This window comes from Muntiacus reevesi, chromosome 7 (genome assembly GCF_963930625.1).
Source record: "Muntiacus reevesi chromosome 7, mMunRee1.1, whole genome shotgun sequence".
In the NCBI taxonomy this organism is placed as follows: Eukaryota; Metazoa; Chordata; class Mammalia; order Artiodactyla; family Cervidae; genus Muntiacus; species Muntiacus reevesi.
The window spans coordinates 10,077,470-10,096,786 of NC_089255.1; the positions used below are offsets into that span (position 1 = coordinate 10,077,470).

The window sequence follows — 19,317 nt, forward strand, 5'->3', positions numbered from 1 at the left end:
CGTCTTTGAATGGGAACAATCATATATATCTGAGAGGATAGTTATAAAAGTAAATGGGATGAAATGAAAAATATCCAGCACAAGTGGGAAATCTATACATGTTAGCTCCATGTCAAAGTGACCCCTTAGCCCAGATGCCATTTCCTTAATAAATTGAAAGTTAAGATTTGATCCCACTGACTCTCCCCACCACCAGCGCTTTTTTGTCACTGAACTGATGGGGAAATGGAAACAAATATTAAGTAGGCTGCAATGCATGAGAAAACACTTCAGCATAGAATTTCTGAATCTGTGAGTGTTGGCCAAGCAGACCCTGCTCAATACAGAACAGCTACTAGATGAGCCTTAAAGGCCCTTTCGTTGCCACACTGTCCCTGCCTGATAACCGCTGTCTGGTTGTTGTTTTTTTGTGGTTGTTGTTGGTTGTTGTTTAGTCACCAAGACGTGTCCAACTCATTGCGACCCCATGGACTGTAGCCCACCAGGCTCCTCTGTCCATGGGATTTCCCAGACAAGAACACTGGAGTGGATTGCTATTTCCTTCTCCAGGGGATCGTCCTGACCTAGGGATCGAACCGCATCTTCTACATTGCAAGCAGATTCTTTACACTGTCTGGCAACACCAGGTAAAACACAGTAAAATGCTGAGCCAAAATGGGTTTTACAAATAGTAATAGAAGAGGGAGGAAGTGAAGTTCTGTTGATAAGCTATCTAACTCTAGCCTTACCAAGAGAAAGAATGAAATGTAGCATCCCAAAGGGAGAAGAAGATCTAACTACTGAAGAACTGAAAGATTTCCACTTTACTTTCTAAGGTTCTACCCTCCCTTGTTATAAAAATTTAAATTTGAATTTTTTTTCTGTTAATGTGCTGAGGTCAGAATTGCCTCCTTCTGAAAGATCCCAGAGAAGCTAAGTCAGAACACCAAGTTCTTTATAAAATCTTACTGTTATATTCACTGATACGGATGTGTCGAGTCAATAGGTCATTTTACCTCCTAAGCTTCTAAATCATACCTTCCTCATTGTCCAGTGTATTCAAGTCTTGCAGCTTATCATCTTTCATTAAAACATATAGAACATGATGTTTTCCAAAATGAGCAACATTTCACACTTCACACAAGTTCTATTTTTAAATTACTTACTTTCGTTAAGTAATTTCTATCTCTTGACTGTCAGTTCGGAATCCAAAAGAGTGTCATCTCAACAACAGATAGATACCTAGCAAAAAAACTGTAAACAGAAGCATAGACAAGGAGTTTCTGCTGCAGAAACACTGCGGTGGCCCCTTACTATGGGGCTTCAGCACTCACCTTGCCATCATACCAGATGCTTTCATTTCCCTCCGGATCAACGTCGTCCGTTGTCAAGGTGAGGCAGACCAGTCTCCGTTTCAGCCCCTTGGCTTTAATCTGTTTCAGTGCCTGCTTTCCTATGAAGTCTGCTGGCTGCAGGAATCCAAGATAATGATGATGAATGAATGCTCAGACACTGTGACAAGGTTAGAGATGCAAGCATTTAAATTTGTCTTTGCTATTTTCTCGCCAATTACACATTAAATAAAAATACAGATTGGATCAAACGTCTAGACAAATATTTCTTAGTCCTCGGATGACAGCATCGCCCATGTATTCTTTCAGAATAGGTGAGACTTAAGGGTAATAACTTCTGATAATTGCACCAAAACTACCTAGGCAGAAACAGATGAGGCCTGATAACTGTGATGGTGGGTTAGGAAAGGTACCCTTGCACCTGATGGTTCTGAACAGTGGGACTGGTGGGCAGTGTACAAAAGTGTGGCTCAGTTTCTACCCAAAATAAGCCTTTCCTAAGAAGGAAATACACTTTTTTGAAATGAGATGCTAAAGCAACTCCAAAATGCCTACTTTTCCCCTTTCTTCAGAACAAGGGTTCCTGGAATGTATTAACCCACTGGGTTGCATTGTCAATTCACCCAGGAAACATATTGAGCTCATACTGTAAGAGGCATCACACTGATGTGGGCTACAAAATTAGTCAAATACAGACATTCTGATTAAAGATCTTATTCTCTAATGCTGCGCTTTTCAACCTCCCCCCACCTCCTTTCCCACAACACATGACAGATGACAGTCTCATTCCCAGTGCAGTCCCCCGGGCACACTCAGGGCTCTTCCCAATGCAGCGCAAGCAAGTGAGAGTGACCATGTGATAGGGATGACCTTGAGTCCACTCTTATGCATTATGAAAAGTAGGAATCATGCAAACTCCAGGAGTTTCATATTTATTAGTAACCAACCGTAGAAACAGGTGAGCCATGACTCCTCAGCAGAGACAGTTAGCTAGTAAAGGAGACACCGCTCTATGCAACAAGAATGCCAAGGACATGGGACAGATGTGAGAAATTGGTCAGAGGCTAAGAGCACTGAGAGTGCAGAGGGAGAAGGCTGACCCAGGTGAGGCGCTGGGGTGAGACTCCAACATATATGTGTCCATCTCTTATCTTAAGGGGAAAAAGAAGTTGTGATATTCAAGTCACATCTCTGATGACTTAGATTTATAATGTGGAAGACAAAATTCTCAAAACAGTTCTCCTAGACTGACTACTCTCTGAAAGAAAAGGAAGGAAACGATAATTTTTATTTCTTTCCAGGTCAAAGAAGAAAGTAAATGCTCTTTCACACCAAACATGTCCTCCACTGCCAACATTTGGGATTTATGCAGCTCTTTCTGCACACAAAGAATTAAGGATTGGATACAAGGAGCCCCTTCACCTCTCGGCTTCCCTGTGGCTCTGTTGGTAAAGAATCTGCCTGCAGTGCAGGAGACCTGGGCTCAGTCCCTGGGTTGGGAAGATCCCCTGGAGAAGGCAAAGGCTGCCAGTATTCTGGCCTGGAGAATCCCATGCACTGTGTGGTCCATGGGGTCACAAAGAGTCAGACAAGACCGAGCAATTTTCACTTTCACTTCACCTCTCAGTGAAGCAGCAGGGGCAGTCCTCAGGTCCCTTTACCTGAGAGCCTCTCAAGCTCACTCCTCTACTGACTCAGAACCTCTTAGGACAAGCCCACGATGCAGTGTGATTTCTATGGATAGCACAACTTTATTATTATTTTTTCCCATTTATTGTTATTAGTTGGAGGCTAATTACTTTACAATATTGTAGTGGTTTTTGTCATACATTGACATGAATCAGCCATGGATTTACATGTATTCCCCATCCCGATCCCCCTCCCACCTCCCTCCCCACCCGATCCCTCTGGGTCTTCCCAGTGCACCAGCCCTGAGCACTTGTCTCATGCATCCAACCTGGGCTGGTGATCTGTTTCACCCTAGATAATATATATGTTTTGATGCTGTTCTCTCGAAACATCCCACCCTCGCCTTCACCCACAGAGTCCAAAATTCTGTTCTGTACATCTGTGTCTCTTTTTCTGTTTTGCATATAGGGTTATCATTACCATCTTTCTAAATTCCATATATATGTGTTAGTATGCTGTAATGTTCTTTATCTTTCTGGCTTACTTCACTCTGTATAATGGGCTCCAGTTTCATCCATCTCATTAGAACTGATTCAAATGAATTCTTTTTAATGGCTGAGTAATATTCCATGGTGTATATGTACCACAGCTTCCTTATGCATTCGTCTGCTCATGGGCATCCAGGTTGCTTCCATGTCCTGTGGATAGCGCAACTTTCAATTGCTGACTACACAGGAAACTAAAGAAAGCTTCCACTGGCCAAGGTTAAAAGAATCATAAAAGTGAAGTCCAATTCTGTCCCCTCCACTATAATCCAGATACTGAGGACCAACTACAAGCTTTATTATAAAGCCAGGTAAAAAATTCAAAGGAGACTGGAACCCATGTTATTTAAGTTGGGACAACTGGGGTTAAACAAAGCAAGAAACATAGGAAGAGCTTGGTTCATCTGAACTCTATGTAGGATAAATTCATAACAGAAGTCAAAACAAACCAAGTTCATTAGAGTTAGAATGTTTGTCTAAATACAGAAAGAACTCTATAACAGGTTTTTTTTTTTTTTAATTTTTGTTATCTTTTTAAAAAGAAGACTTGCTATCATGGATATATGATGACAAGGAGTGCTTTTTAGAGTTACTGTCTATATAGGAAGCGAACGATTGCAATGAAAAGAAGCCACACACTTTTCTGTGTGGAAGAGTACAAAATACTGAGTGGCCATGCACTAAACAGCATAATTTTGGAGCTCTGGGGAACCCTGAGTAGAGTCCTCAGCTCCTGTTATGGAATCTGAATCTTTGTTGTTATGGGATTCACTTAGACCTTGAAGGTTTGGGGTCCTCCTGAGTCCCTATTAAAGAATTTTCTTTCAACTGTTTACTCAATTGTTGTCATGCCCCTGCTGGGTGTCAGATACTAGACACAGGGTATTCAGAGCAAAAACCACAAGGTCCTGTAGCCTCCAGGAGGTCCCTCAGAAGATATGACCTCTTCCCCTCCACATTACAACATGCTCAGTGCTGAAATTAGTTCGTCTGCTTAGTGTTTTAACATATCAGCAGAAAAAAGAATAGTTTGAGATTACTGGAAACATGGTCAAATATGACATGTACAAATAAAGTTATATACCAATTTGAAATGGGATTCAATGTTACTTCTGCTTGTTCTATGAATGTTAAAACCAGTGTTTTGAAAATTTAAAACAAAAAAAAAATTAACATCTAATACATGTCTAAGGCCAAGAGACAGATGCTATAATAGAGGTATGTACAGTGGGAACTCAAGAATGAGTATGATTAGCTCTTTCTGGGGTAGGAGAGGGGGGCTGGGGCAGCCTTCTGTCAGCTACAGTTTTGTAAAGGAAGAAGGTTGAACTGGGTTTGAAAGATGCGGTTTCATGATAACTACTGTCTGAATAACCGTCTCCAAAAGCCCTTGCACTTATAAGTCGATCTTCCCAACATTCATAGAGGTGGGTTTGGGGTCTAAAGGAAGTTTGAGTTAACTTGGACAAAGACACTGAACCAAGATCTCAGCAGTCCCAGCGCCACTCTTTTCATCTACTTTGAGCTGCCTTTCCTGAGCTCTTTAAGCCAGTATCTGCCACATCTTCAGACGAGCTGTGGTGAAAGCTGGCCATTACCAAAATTTCCAAGAATAGGGACTTTAAGGGGTGCTGGCGGGTGGGAGGAATAAGGTGTGCTGGAAGGGGAGCCCAACTCCACCAAATTCACAATTTTACCTAAGTCTAAGCAGGAGAAGAAGTGGCAACCCCCTCCAGTATTCTTGTCTTGGAAATCCCATGGACAGAGTCTGAGCCTGGTGGGCTGCAGTCCACAGGGTCCCAAAGAGTCGGATACAACTTAGCGACTGAACACACACAAGCAGGGATGTAAAGGGTCCATTAATCACAAGCAATAGGAAAGGAGGGAACCCCAGAAAACCTCCTTTAAAAGAGAAAAATTAAAGTAACAAATTCATAATAGATAAGTAATATTAATAATATTTTTAATTTATTATGCATTTCCTATGTGCCAGACACTATGCCTAGGGGTTTGCAATAATAAGCTCATTTCATCCTCACAAACTTTCTATAAGACAGATGATTTTATGCCCAGCTTATGAAGAGAAGGCCTAGCAAAGTTAAGGGTCTTTCTCGAGACTCAGCTTTAGATTTTTAACCATACGAATTTTTTAAATGGCTGTGCCTAGAGTCTATCATTGGCCTGCATAGCTAAGGAATGTTTCCTTTAAATTATTTTGAAGGATAAATATATGATATCACATATATGTTGAATCTAAAAAATGATACAAATGAACTTATTTACAAAACAGAGACTCACAGACATAGAAAACAAATGTATGATTACCAAATGGAAAAAGGGGTGGGATAAATTAGGAATCTGGGAATAACATATATACATTACTACATATAAAATAGATAACCAACAAGGACCTATTGTATAGCACAGGAAATTCTACTCAATACTCTGTAACAACCTACATGAGAAAAGATCTGAAAAAAAATATGTATAACTGAATCATTTTGCTGAATACCTGAAACTAACACAACATTGTAAATGAATTATATTTTAATAGAAAATAAATCAATTAATTAAAAATATTATTTCTGGTACCCTGAACTTAGTTTGAATGACATTCACTACAAACTAATATTCATATACTATATGAAAGAATTTGAAAATGTCCTAGAAGTTAATATTAATGAAATTTAACCTCTATGCCTACATATCCCTGAATTAAGAAATGATCTTGTCAGCAATATCGTCCTCAGACATGAATGAAAACTAATACTCAAACAACAAAAATGTAAGGAACACATACTTAAAAAACACAGATAAGAGATAACACTTGTCCTGTGAGACAATTGTTGCTTCCTAAGTTAACCTGTGAAAGTGAAAGTCACTCAGTCATGTCTAACTTTTTGTGACCCCATGGACTATACAGTCCATGGAATTCTCCAGGCCAGAATACTGGAGTGGGTAGCCAATCCTTTCTCCAGGGGATCTTACTGACCAGGAATCAAACTGGGGTCTCCTGAATTGCAAGCAGATTCTTTACCAACTGAGCTTTCAGAGAAGCCATAGCAAGGAGAGATAGAAAGCCTTCCTCAGTGATCAGTGCAAAGAAATAGAGGAGAACAAAAGAGTGGGAGAGATAGAGAGCTCCTCAAGAAAATTAGAGATGCCAAGGGAACATTTCATGCAAAGATGGGCTCAATAAAGGATAGAAATGGTATGGACCTAACAGAAGCAGAAGATATCAAGAAGAGGTGGCAAGAATACACAGAATAACTATACAAAAAAGATCTTCATGACCCAGAAAACCACAATGCTGTGATCACTCAACTAGAGCCAGATATCCTGGAATGTGAAGTCAACTGGACCTTAAGAAGCATCACTATGAACAAAGCTAGTGGAGGTGATGGAATTCCAGTTGAGCTATTTCAAATCCTCGAAGATGATGCTGTGAAAGTGCTGCACTCAATAAGTCAGCAAATTTGGAAAACTCAGCAGGGGCCATAGGACTCGAAAAGGTCAGTTTTCATTCCAGTCCCAAAGAAGGGCAATGCCAAAGAATGTTCAAACTAACGCACGATTGCACTCATCTCACACGTTAGTAAAGTAATGCTCAAAATTCTACAAGCCAGGCTTCAACAGTACATGAACCATGAACTTCCAGATGTTCAAGCTGGTTTTAGAAAAGGCAGAGGAACCAGAGATCAAATTGATAACATCCATTGGATCATCAAAAAAGCAAGAGAGTTCCAGAAAAACATCTACTTCTGCTTTATTGACTAAAGCAAAGCCTTTGACTGTCTGGATCAAAACAATCTGTGGAAAATTCTCCAAGAGATGGGACTATGAGACCACCTGACCTGTCTCCTGAGAAATCTGTATGTGGGTCAAACAGCAACTGTTAGAACTGGATAGGGAACAACCAACTGGTTTCAAATTGGGAAAGGAGTATGTCCAGGCTGTATACTGTCACCCTGCTTATTTAACTTATATGCAGAGTACATCATCTGAAATGCCAGACTGGATGAAGCACAACCTGGAATCAAGATTGCCAGGAGAAATACCAATAAACCCAGATACGCAAATGACACCACCCTTATGGCAGAAAGCAAAGAAGAATTAAAAAGCCTCTTGATGAAAGTTGGCTTAAAACTCAACACTCAGAAAACTAAGATCATGGCATCTGGTCCCATCACTCATACCAAATAGATGGGGAAACAATGGAAACAATGGCAGATTTTATTTTCTTGGGTTCCAAAATCACTGCAGATGGTGACTGTAGCCATGAATTTAAATGATGCTTGCTCCTTGGAAGAAAAGCTATGACCAACCTAGACAGTATATTAAAAAGCAGAGACATTACTTTGCCAACAAAAGTCCATCTAGTCAAAGCTATGGTTTTTCCAGTGGTCATGTATGGATGTGAGAGTTGGACCATAAAGAAAGCTGAGTGTCAATGAACTGATGCTTTTGAACTGTGGAGCTGGAGAAGACTCTTGAGAGTCCCTTGGACTGCAAGGAGATCCAACCAGTCAATCCTACAGGAACTCAGTTCTGAATATTCATTGGAAGGACTGATGCTGAAGTTGAAACTCCAATACTTTGGCCACCTGATGTGAAGAACTGACTCATTGGAAAAGATTCTGATGCTGGGAAAGATTGAAGGCAGGAGGAAAAGGGGATGACAGATGATGAGCTGGTTGGATGGCATCACTGACTCGATGGACATGAGTTTGAGTTAACTCCGGGAGTTGATGATGGACAGGGAAGCCTGATGTGCTGCAGTCCATAGGGTCACATAGAGTTGGACACGACTGAGCGATTGGACTGAAGCTAACCTTGGCCTTGACTTGGGAAGATTTAAAGTGGGGTGATAGCAGTTCATTCTCATTTTACTTGCCTTTCCTCCCAAGTTTATAGGCTTTATTATATAGTTATTCATTACAAATGAGAGAGGAAAATGTGACTGAAGGTAAGTGCTGGGATTAAAATTGGTACCTTCAGGATGACCTGAGAACAGAACTGTATTTCTTAATGAGTCACCACCAAATTAGCTATATAAATAGCTGTTAAAGTCTTTGAGAAACATTTCTGGGGCACTGAAATTATACCTTGAAATAGTTTGGGCTTATATTGTTACTCTATTAATTTTTAAAAAGCAGTAAGAGTCATTAATGCAGTCACCTGTGATATATCCTAAATATAACATCCACACAGATGAAAATATTAAGTGGATTTTAAGTGGAATGTAATTAATCATCTCTTTTTAGCTTTATTAAAAGTACACATATTACCAAAAAGCACATGGAAATGAAATCAATTAAACCAGTATATTTTGGGCTGGGATTCTAAGAACAGTGGAGGGTTTTCACATATGTAGCTAAAGTGAACTTGAAAAGAGCAGCGGAAGGAAGGTCCTGAGATGAAGTTCAGGGTGGTGGGCTCTGCAGACCAGGAAAGAAACGTTAAAAATCTTCTTTTGGATCTTTTCCATTTTATATATTTGGAGTCAAAACCCATCAGGAAATTCAAAGCAGTCATCAGTGTGATCGATGTTTTGGCCAAAATCCTTTTAAAAGTTTCCAAAAGCATAAGAGAGTCAGTGTAACACACTGGGTTTCAAGAAAGTCCCTTTGGAAGCCAGGTATAGCCCTGGTGGGGATCACACCCCAGCGTTTAGAGACACGGGGAGAGTGGCAGAGAGCCCGCTCGTCACATCTACCACCACCAGTCACAGAGCAGAGACGGAAACCAGGCTGACAGACTTCTGCCACTGCCCCTTAACACATTCCTGAAAAACTCCTACTTAAAATGAGGCCAGGAATCATGCATTAAAACAGTTCTCACGGACTCCCTTTGGAAAGCACATGGCCATGACTAAACTAGTCCAGTTCAGTTCCGTCACTCAGTTGCGTCTGACTCTTTGCAACCCCATGGACTGCAGCACACCAGGCCTCCCTGTCCATCACCACTCGTGGAGCTTACTCAAACTCATGTCCATTCAGTCGGTGATGCCATCCAACCATCTCATCCTCTGTCATCCCCTTCTCCTCCTGCCCTCAATCTTTCCCAGCATCAGGGTCTTCTCCAATGAGTCAGTTCTTCATATCAGGTGGCCAAAGTATTGGAATTTCAGCTTCAATATCAGTCCTTCCAATGAATATTCAGGACTGATTTCCTTCAGGATGGACTGGTTGGATCTCCTTGAAGTCCAAGGAACTCTCAAGAGTCTTTTCCAGCACCACAGTTCAAAAGAATCAATTTTTTAGCACACAGTTTTCTTTATAGTCCAACTCTCACATCCATACATGACTATTGGAAAAACCATAGACTTGACTAGACAGACCTTTGTTGGCAAAGTAATGTCTCTGCTTTTTAATATGCTAAGCTGGTCATAACTTTTCTTCCAAGGAGCAAGCGTCTTTTAATTTCATGGCTGCAATCACCATCAGCAGTGATTTTGGAGCCCCTAAAAATAAAGTCTCCCACTGTTCCACTGTTTTCCCATCTATTTGCCATGAAGTGATGAGACCAGATGCCATGATCTTAGTTTTCTGAAGGTTGAGCTTTAAGCAAACTTTTTCACTCTCCTCTTTCACTTTCATCAACAGGCTCTTTAGTTCTTCTTTGCTTTCTGCCATAAAGGTGGTGCCATCTGCATATCTGAGGTTATTGATATTTCTCCCAGCAATCTTGATTCCTGCTTACGCTTCATCCAGCCCAGCATTTCTCATGATGTACTCTGCATATAAGTTAAATAAGCAGGGTGACAATATACAGCCTTGATGTACTCCTTTCCCAATTTGGAACCAGTCTGTTGTTCCATGTCCAGTTCTAACTGTCGCTTCCTGACCTGCATACAGATTTCTCAGGAAGCAGGTCAGGTGGCCTGGTATTCCCACCTCTTGAAGAATTTTCCACAGTTTGCTGTGATCCACACAGTCAAAGGCATAGTAAATAAGGCAGAAATAGATGTTTTTCCGGAACTCTCTTGCTTTTTCGATGACCTGGCGGATGTTGGCAACTTGATCTCTGGTTCCTCTGCCTTTTCTAAAGCCAGCTTGAACACCTGGAAGTTCATGGTCCACATACTGTTGAAGCCTGGCTTGGAGAATTTTGAGCATTACTTCACTAACGTGTGAGATGAGAGAAATTGTGCATTAGTTTGAGCATTCTTTGGCATTGCCTTTCTTTGGGATTGGAATGAAAATTGACCTTTTCCAGTCCTGTGGCCACTGCTGAGTTTTCCAAATTTGCTAGCATATTGAGTGCAGCACTTTCACAGCATCATCTTTTAGGATTTGAAATAGCTCAACTGGAATTCCATCACCTCCACTAGCTTTATTCATAGTGATGCTGCCTAAGGCCCACTTGACTTCACATTCCAGGATGTCTGGCTCTAGGTGAGTGATCACACCATCGTGATTATCTGGGTCATGAAGATCTCTTCTGTACAGTTCTTCTGTGTATTCTTGCCACCTCTTCTTATTATCTTCTGCTTCTGTTAGGTCCATACCATTTCTGTCCTTTATTGAGCCCATCTTTGCATGAAATGTTCCCTTGGTGTCTCTGATTTTCATGAAGAGATCTCTAGCCTTTCCCATTCTATTGTTTTTCTCTATTTCTTTGCATTGATCACGAGGAAGACTTTCTCTCTCCTCGTTATTCTTTGGAACTCTGCATTCAATTGGGTATATCTTTCCTTTTCTCCTTTGCTTTTCGTTTCTCTTCTTTCCACAGTTATTTGTAAGGCCTCCTCAGACAGCCATTTTGCGTTTTTGCATTTCTTTTTCTTGGGGCTGGTCTTCATCTCTGTCTCCTGTACAATGTCACGAACTTCCTTCCACAGTTCATCTGGCACTGTGTCTATCAGATCTAGTCCCTTAAATCTATTTCTCACTTCCACTGTATAATTGTAAGGGATTTGATTTAGGTCATACCTGAATGGTATACAGTTTTCCCTACTTTCTTTAGTTTAAGGCTGAATTTGACAATAAGGTGTTCATGATCTGAGCCATAGTCAACTCCTGGTCTTATTTTTGCTGACTGTATAGAGCTTCTCCATCTTTGGCTGCAAAGAATATAATCAATCTGATTTAGGTGTTGACCATCTGGTGATGTCCATGTGTAGAGTCTTCTCTCGTGTTGTTGGAAGAGGTTAGTTAATTATGACTAACCTATGGTCCTTATAATTAACTAACTTTGGTCATTTGTCAAATACCAGGTGCATCTAAGTTTGTCTTACAGTTAAACTGATAAAGTCACATACTGGGTTTGTTCCTTTGAAGGAACGGATCTGACCAGCCCACCACCCCATCAAAACAAATTATACCATGATTCATTTCATAGTCACACAATTAGAGTCATACAGGATTGAAGCAGGCAGAAAACTTAGTCCAAGGTCATTTTTCACATAAGAAAATTCAGGCCCAAAGTTAAGGTTAATGCCCAAAGTGACAAAGTGAGTTAACACCAAACATCAAACCCAGGCTTATAAGTTCTTGATTCCTTTTCCTCTTTGCAGAATTTTATAACATTCCGTGTAAGTTTATAAAAACCACAATTTTCCTATCTCTTTATTAACAAAATATTAAACTATGAGTGTAGCAATACGAGTCTGTTATTATTGGCTGGAAATGAATATTCTCATATTCATGTAGCTTTTCATTCTCTACCCTTGGCATATTTAAGACAAAAAATTCATCTAGCATTTTTCTAACCAAAAGTGCTAATCAATTAAGCATTCCTTCTCCAAAAAGTCTGATACAACTATAAAAGGGAATCTATTAACCAAAAGAAAGGTGTGGATACATCAAAACCTGGAGAAAATAATTAAAATATGACCCATGATCCAGGCCCAAAAATAGGTTAATTAGCATCTGATCCAAACTAGATGTTTCAAAATGAAACTAGCATCCATTGTGTGTGTTTAATGACTTTTTAATAGATTCACTATCATAGAAAATTGCACTTTTCAGTCTTCGAGTCTTTCGATTCACAGGAAGACGGGAATGAGCTTGTGGCTTTGTCAGATGCACTTCTTTAAAAATTGGAGCACAGTTGATTAACAATGGCGTGTTAGTTTCAGGCGTACAGCAAGGTGACTCAGAGGTACTCTCATGCTTGACTGCATTAGCCACAATTAGAACACCGAGGCTTCATAATAGCTTTCATCTCTCTAGACTATAGTGAAGAACTATTGCCTATTTGGTGTTTTAAGTAGAGCACTCAAGCCTAAATGCAAAGTAAACAATTTTTAAAGAAAATACAAAGAAATAAAAGCTGGGGTCTTCAAAAACTATAGATAAAGGGTTTATATCTATAGTTGGTTTTCCATATAATATTTGATTAGATTCCATTCAACAAGATTGGAAGAAGCAGAGACATTACTTTGTCAGCAAAGGTCCATCTAGTCAAGGCTATGCTTTTTCCATTAGTCATGTATGGATGTGAGAGCTGGACTATAAAGAAAGCTGAGTGCTGAAGAATTTACGCTTTTGAACTGTGGTGTTGGAGAAGACTCTTGAGAGTCCCTTGGACTTCAAGGAGATCCAACCAGTCCATCCTAAAGGAAATCAGTCCTGGATGTTCATTCGAAGGACAATACTGAAGCTGAAACTCCAATATTTTGGCCACCTGATGCAAAGAACTGACTCATTTGAAAAGACCCTGATGCTGAGAAAGATTGAAGGCAGGAGGAGAAGGGGACGACAGAGGATGAGATGGTTGGATGACATCACCGACTCCATGGACATGAGTTTGGGTAAACTCTGGGAGTTGGTGATGGACAGGGAGGCCTGGGTTGCTGTGGTTCATGGGGTCGCAAAGAGTTGGACATGACTGAGCGACTGAACTGAACTGAACACTTACTGAGATATCAGAAGTTCTTTGACTCATCTAATATTAATAACAAACTTAAAAGGTGGATGTTTTCTTCATTTTACAGATGATAAAACTGAAGCACTTTTAGATTATGCAGCTTGTTTAGCTTTAGAACCAGTTGGTGGCAGAGCCGTGGTTCAAACCCATCAAACACTTACTAAGGCTGCACAAATTACAGCACGCAGCACTAGCCCTGAGGATTCTTGGCCTCTGTCCTCAAGGAGCTCAGAGTCTTGCTGAGGAGGCAGCCAGTATTATTGGGTGTGAAAATATCATAGTAGAGGTAAGCACAGGGTGCTATAGAAGGGACCCCAGAACTCCCCTGGCTTTAACTGCCACCTATATATGAATGATTCAAATCCACACTTTCAGAGCAGTCTCCAAACTCATGTGCTCAGCTGCCACTGAGACTTTCCACTTGGCTGTCCCATAGCACCCCCCCGCCACGTCTCATAAGTCCTTCCAACCTCTCAATCACACCCTACCTGTGTTTCCTAGTTCATTAACAACGTCCTAGATCCTATTTTCCACTCCCCTCACAAACAGTCCTTCATGTGGTCTCCATCCTACCTTCTTATTATCATTCATACCTCTTCTCCATCCTATGGCCACTGCCTTAGTTGAAGCCCTCACCATCTCTCCATTGGATTGCTTCAATTTGGGAAAATTATCTCCCACTTATCAGGGTAAATCCCCTTTTATCTGTTTTCCATCACTAGAAGGTCATTCCTTGCACAAAATCCTTTAATGTCTTCTCAGTGTCTCCAGGATACACTCCAAACTCCCTAGCATGGCAGATGAGACCCTGTATGATGAGGTCCCAATACTTCTCTGGCATTATCTTCATCTGCTACATGCCAGCCCTGATAGGTGTTGGGGACAGAATGGTAAAAACATATTTTGTATTACCAGAACCTGTACTCAAGAAGGTTATATCAAAAGATCAAGAAATATGAACAAAATAATTGCAAGCTGTAACACATCCTATAAAGAGGATGTAGCTACAAAATTTCTTTTAAAAATTATCAAATAAAACACAGTAACATAGAAACACATAATACATCATTACTACATGGATTTTATGCCAAAATTAAAATTGGGTTAACATTTGAGAATAAATGTAATTCATCATATAACAAAGTAAAAAAGAAAAGCCATATGATTATCTCAATGGATCCAGAAAAAGCACATGTCAAAATCTAATATTCCCAATTTTAAAACAAAACAAAACACAAAACTTCTAGCACTAAAAACAGAAAGGAGTTTCCTCAACCTGATAAAGAGCATCTGCGAAAATCCTACAGCTTTCTCTATGAAAAACTTACAGCAAACAGCATACTTAATGATGAAAGACTGGTGATGATGATGAATATTTTGCATCTAAAATTGGGAAACAAGATAAGGATGTCTGCTCTTACCACTTGTATTTGTTGCAGTTTCAATTAGTAGATGTTCTAGCTGGTACAATAAGGTAAGAAAAATAAATGAAAGGCATCCAGATCAGAAAGAAAAGACAAAGAAAAGTTTTGTGTTCATACACACAATTGTAGAAAATCCAATGGAATTTTTTTTAAAGTACTAGAACTACTAAGTGGGTTTAACAAAGTTGCAGAATGTGAGATCAATATACAGACCCATTGTTTTCTACATACTAGCAGTAAACAACTGAAAACTGAAGTTAAAAATTTACAAGTCGCTCAGTCATGATCAACTCTTTGCGACCCTATGAACTAAAACCCACCAGTCTCTTCTGTCCATGGAATTCTCCAGGCAAGAATACTGGGGTGGGTAGCCATTTCTTTCTCCAGGGTATCTTCCTGACCCAGGGACTGAGCCTGAGACTTCCTCATTGCAGGTGGATTCTTTACCACCTGAAGCCACCAGGGAAGCCCTGGTGTACAAATACAAAATACTTGAGGGTAGATCTGTAAAAAGATATGCCAGACCCATAAACTTCAAAACATCATTGGAATTAAAGATAACCTAAGTAAATGGAGAGCTATATCTCATCATGAGATAGAAGACTTGAACTGACCTATAGACAGGATGCAATTCCTATCAAAATCCCAGCAGACTTTCTGATTCATGGAAATTCAAGGGACCTAGAATAGCTAAAACAACACTGTAAAAAAAACAACAAAATTTCAGGGCTATCACAACCTAATTTAAGCTACAATAATGAAGACAGTATGGTATCCTTATCAAGAAAGATAAATAGATCAATACAACACAACAGAGTCCAGAGAGAGACCTAAACCTATATGAACAATTTTTTTTTTGGCAAAGGTACAAAGGCAAAGTAGTTTGACTATATATAGTCTGTTTCAACAAATGGTGCTGTAAACAATTGTACATCTATATGCTAAAATATAAACTTCCATCCATACTTTTTATCAGATAGAAATATTAACTAAAAATGAATCACAGATCTAAATGTAAAAAGATGATAAAACCTGTAGAAAAAAATAGCAGAAAATCTTTGTGACTTTGGGTTAGGCAAAAATTTCTCAGATACAACATGAAAACATGATCCATAAAGGAACCAATTGATAAAGAGTTTAAAAATTCAAAAATTAAAAACTTCTTCTTTTTGAAAGTCACTATTGGACAAATGAAGATATAATACACAGCCTGGGGGAAAATATTGGCAAAGTATGTGCCTGACAAGGACTTGTACCTAGAATGTATGAAGAATTTTAAACACTCAAAACTAAGGGAAAAAATGATCCTAGTTAAAAATGAGCAAAAATTTGACCAGATGCTTCATGAAAAGAGAGACAGGAATGGCATAAAAAAGATGTTAAGCATCTAGTCATTAATGAAACAAATTAAAACTATGATAAGATACCACTACACATCTCTTAGAATAACTGAAGTTAAACAGGCTGATCACAGCAAGTGTTTGACGAGCAAATGAAGAAAACTGGAATTCTCATATACTGCTGGTGGGAACATAAAATATAAAAAATGGTACATCACTTTGTAAAACAGTTTCTTAAAAAGTTGACATATCCCTTCCATTTTACCCAGCCATTCTACCTCGAGGTATTTACTTGAGAGAAAAGAAAGCCATAGTCCAGTCATGAAATTAAAAGACGCTTGCTCCTTGGAAGCAAAGTTATGACCAACCTAGACAGCATATTAAAAGCAGAGACATTACTTTGCCAGCAAAGGTCTGTCTAGTCATAGCTATGGTTTTTCCAGTGGTCATGTATGGATGTGAGAGTTGGACCATAAAGAAGGCTGATCACCGAAGAATTGATGCTTTTGAACTGTGGTGTTGGAGAAGACTCTTGCGAGTCCCTTGAACTGCAAGGAGATCCAACCAGTCCATCCTAAAGGAGATCAGTCCTGGGTGTTCATTGGCGGGACTGATGCTGAAGCTGAAAGTCCAATACTTTGGCCACCTCATGTGAAGAGCTGACTCTTCGCATTGGAAAAGACCCTGATGCTGGGAGGGATTGGGGGCAGGAGGAGAAGGGGACGACAGAGGATGAGATGGTTGGATGGCAACACCAACACAATGAATATGGGTTTAAGTAGACTCCGGGAGTTGGTGATAGACAGGGAGGCCTGGCATGCTGCGGTTCATGGGGTCGCAAAGAGTCGGACAAGACTGAGTGACTAAACTGAACTGAACTGATACAAATACTTCTACGAGGATGTTTACAATCATTTTTTTTTGTAATAGCTAATCTATAAACAACCCAAAAGTTCATCAATGAGCACATAAGTTGTGCTATATACATAAAATGGAATCCTGCTTAGTATAAAAAGGAATTAAATATTGATACATATAACATCACAGATTAGTCTACAATTATACTGAAAGAATCTAGACTCCTCCCCCCAAAAGAGTATATATTGTATGATTCAATTTATATAAAAAACTCTGAAAAATGCAAAATAGTCTGCAGTGATGAAAAGTTCCTTGGGGCCATGTGGGGTGTAGGGAAGGCTGGGAAGTATGGATTGCCAAGGGGCAGGAACACACTTCAGGGATGAGGGGTACGTTCACCATCTTTGAAGCGGTGATGCTTTCATGAGTACAGACATGCATCAAAACTTATCCAGTGGTACATTTTATATTTGTCAACCCACTCCAGTAGTCTTGCCTGGAGAATCCCATAGACAGTGGAGGCTGGTGGGCTGCAGTCCATTGAGTCACAAAGAGTGTGACATGACTGAAGCGCCTTCGCATGCATGCAGGCAAACTGTTAAAATAATTAAAATAAAAGCAATCTAAAGAAATATTTCAATTCATTCCTAGCTAAGGGTTCCCATACGTTTCCAAATTAGAAAGTAATTAGCTAAATAGCATACTTAAGATTTTAGGATGGAGACAGAGTTTCATAACAGAAATTGGATATATATGAGGGTAATGATTCAATGGTTATTAGTCTGACACATGTTTCAAGGATGATAAACTAGATCTCAAACTCGGTTTCACTTCCTTTTTTCTTTCTTCTCTTTTTCCCTCCTTTGTCTTTCAGCGACAGAAATGGGTAAGAGACTAAGGATGTCTTAATTAGAATAACATAACCAAGCAGCTCATATAGATAACATAGCAATAGAGTCTCCAGACACTCTGCAAGGTGGTATTGCATAGAATCTTAGACATGAAAGGGAGCCCTTACTTTACAGACTAGCAATCTCAGTTGGAAAATGAAGTTAAATAGCTTCCCAAGGTCACAGAGCTAGAATTTGGTGGCATTTTAAAAAATTCTGTTAAAAACAAGATTTGGGACAGAATTTATTAACTGGTGGGCTTCCCTGGTGGCTCAGTGGGGAAGAATCCCCCTGCTATGCAGGAGATACAGGTTTGATCCGTGGGTTGGAAAGGTCCCCTGGAGAAAGAAATGGTAACCCGCTCCAGTACTTGCCTGGGAAATCCCATGGACAGAGGAACCTAGCAGGCCATAGTCCATGGGGTCACAAAAGAGTCAGACACAACTAGGCAACACATTAACTGGTAGCCCATCATCTGACCAAGCTGATTTTCCACTTTCCTGTTTATTCACCGGACCATAGCTGGTATGAGGTTAAAAGAACTAAAACAGTAGTTCTCAGTCTTAGTTCAGTTCAGTTCAGTCGCTCAGTCGTGTCCAACTCTTTGCGACCGCACGGACTGCACCACACCAGGCTTCCCTGTCCATCACCAACTCCTAGAGTTAACTTAAACTCATGTCCATTGAGTCGGTGATGCCATCCAACCATCTCATCCTCTGTCATCCCCTCCTCTTCCTGCCTTCAATCTTTCTCAGCATCAGGGTCTTTTCCAATGAGTCAGTTCTTCACATCAGATGGCCAAAGTGTTGGAGTTTCAACTTCAACATCAGTCCTTCCGATGATTTCCATCGGGAGGGACTGGTTGGATCTCCTTGCAGTCCAAGGGACTCTCAAGAGTCTTCTCCAACACCACAGTTCAAAAGCATCAGTTCATTGGTGCTCAGTTTTCTTTATAGTCCAACTCTCACATCCCTACATGACTACTGGGAAAACCATAACTTTGACTAGATGGACTTTGTTAGCATAGTAATATCTCTGCTTTTTAATATGCTGTCTAAGTTGGTCATAACTTTTCTTCCAAGGAGCAAGTGTCTTTTAATTTCATGGCTGCAATCACCATCTGCAGTGATTTTGGAGTCCAAAAAAATAAAGTCTGCCACTGTTTTCATTGTTTCCCCATCTATTTGCCATGAAGAAATGAGACCAGATGCCATGATCTTAGTTTTCTGAATGTTGAGCTTTAAGCCAACTTTTTCACCCTCCTCTTTCACTTTCATGAACAGGCTCTTTAGTTCTTTGCTTTCTGCCTTAAGGGTGGTGTCATCTGCATATCTGAAGTTATTGATATTCCTCCCAGCAATCTTGATTCCGGCTTGATTCAGTGCTTCATCCAGCCTGGCATTTCTCATGAGGTACTCTGCATATAA

At 40.0% G+C, this 19,317-nt stretch overlaps 1 protein-coding gene across 2 annotated transcripts in view; it reads right to left on the reverse strand.

Annotated features, from left to right (window-relative positions):
- Positions 1-19,317, reverse strand: part of DMGDH (dimethylglycine dehydrogenase) — a 73,609-nt gene that overhangs the window by 6,674 nt on the left and 47,618 nt on the right. The window contains exon 15 of one of the 2 annotated variants that reach the window (XM_065941936.1): positions 1,314-1,448. In XM_065941936.1, the coding sequence (XP_065798008.1) occupies positions 1,314-1,448 (135 nt within the window). Of the gene's footprint in view, positions 1-1,313; positions 1,449-3,400; positions 3,659-19,317 lie in introns of those variants that run through there. The other variant, XM_065941937.1, reaches the window with a different exon arrangement.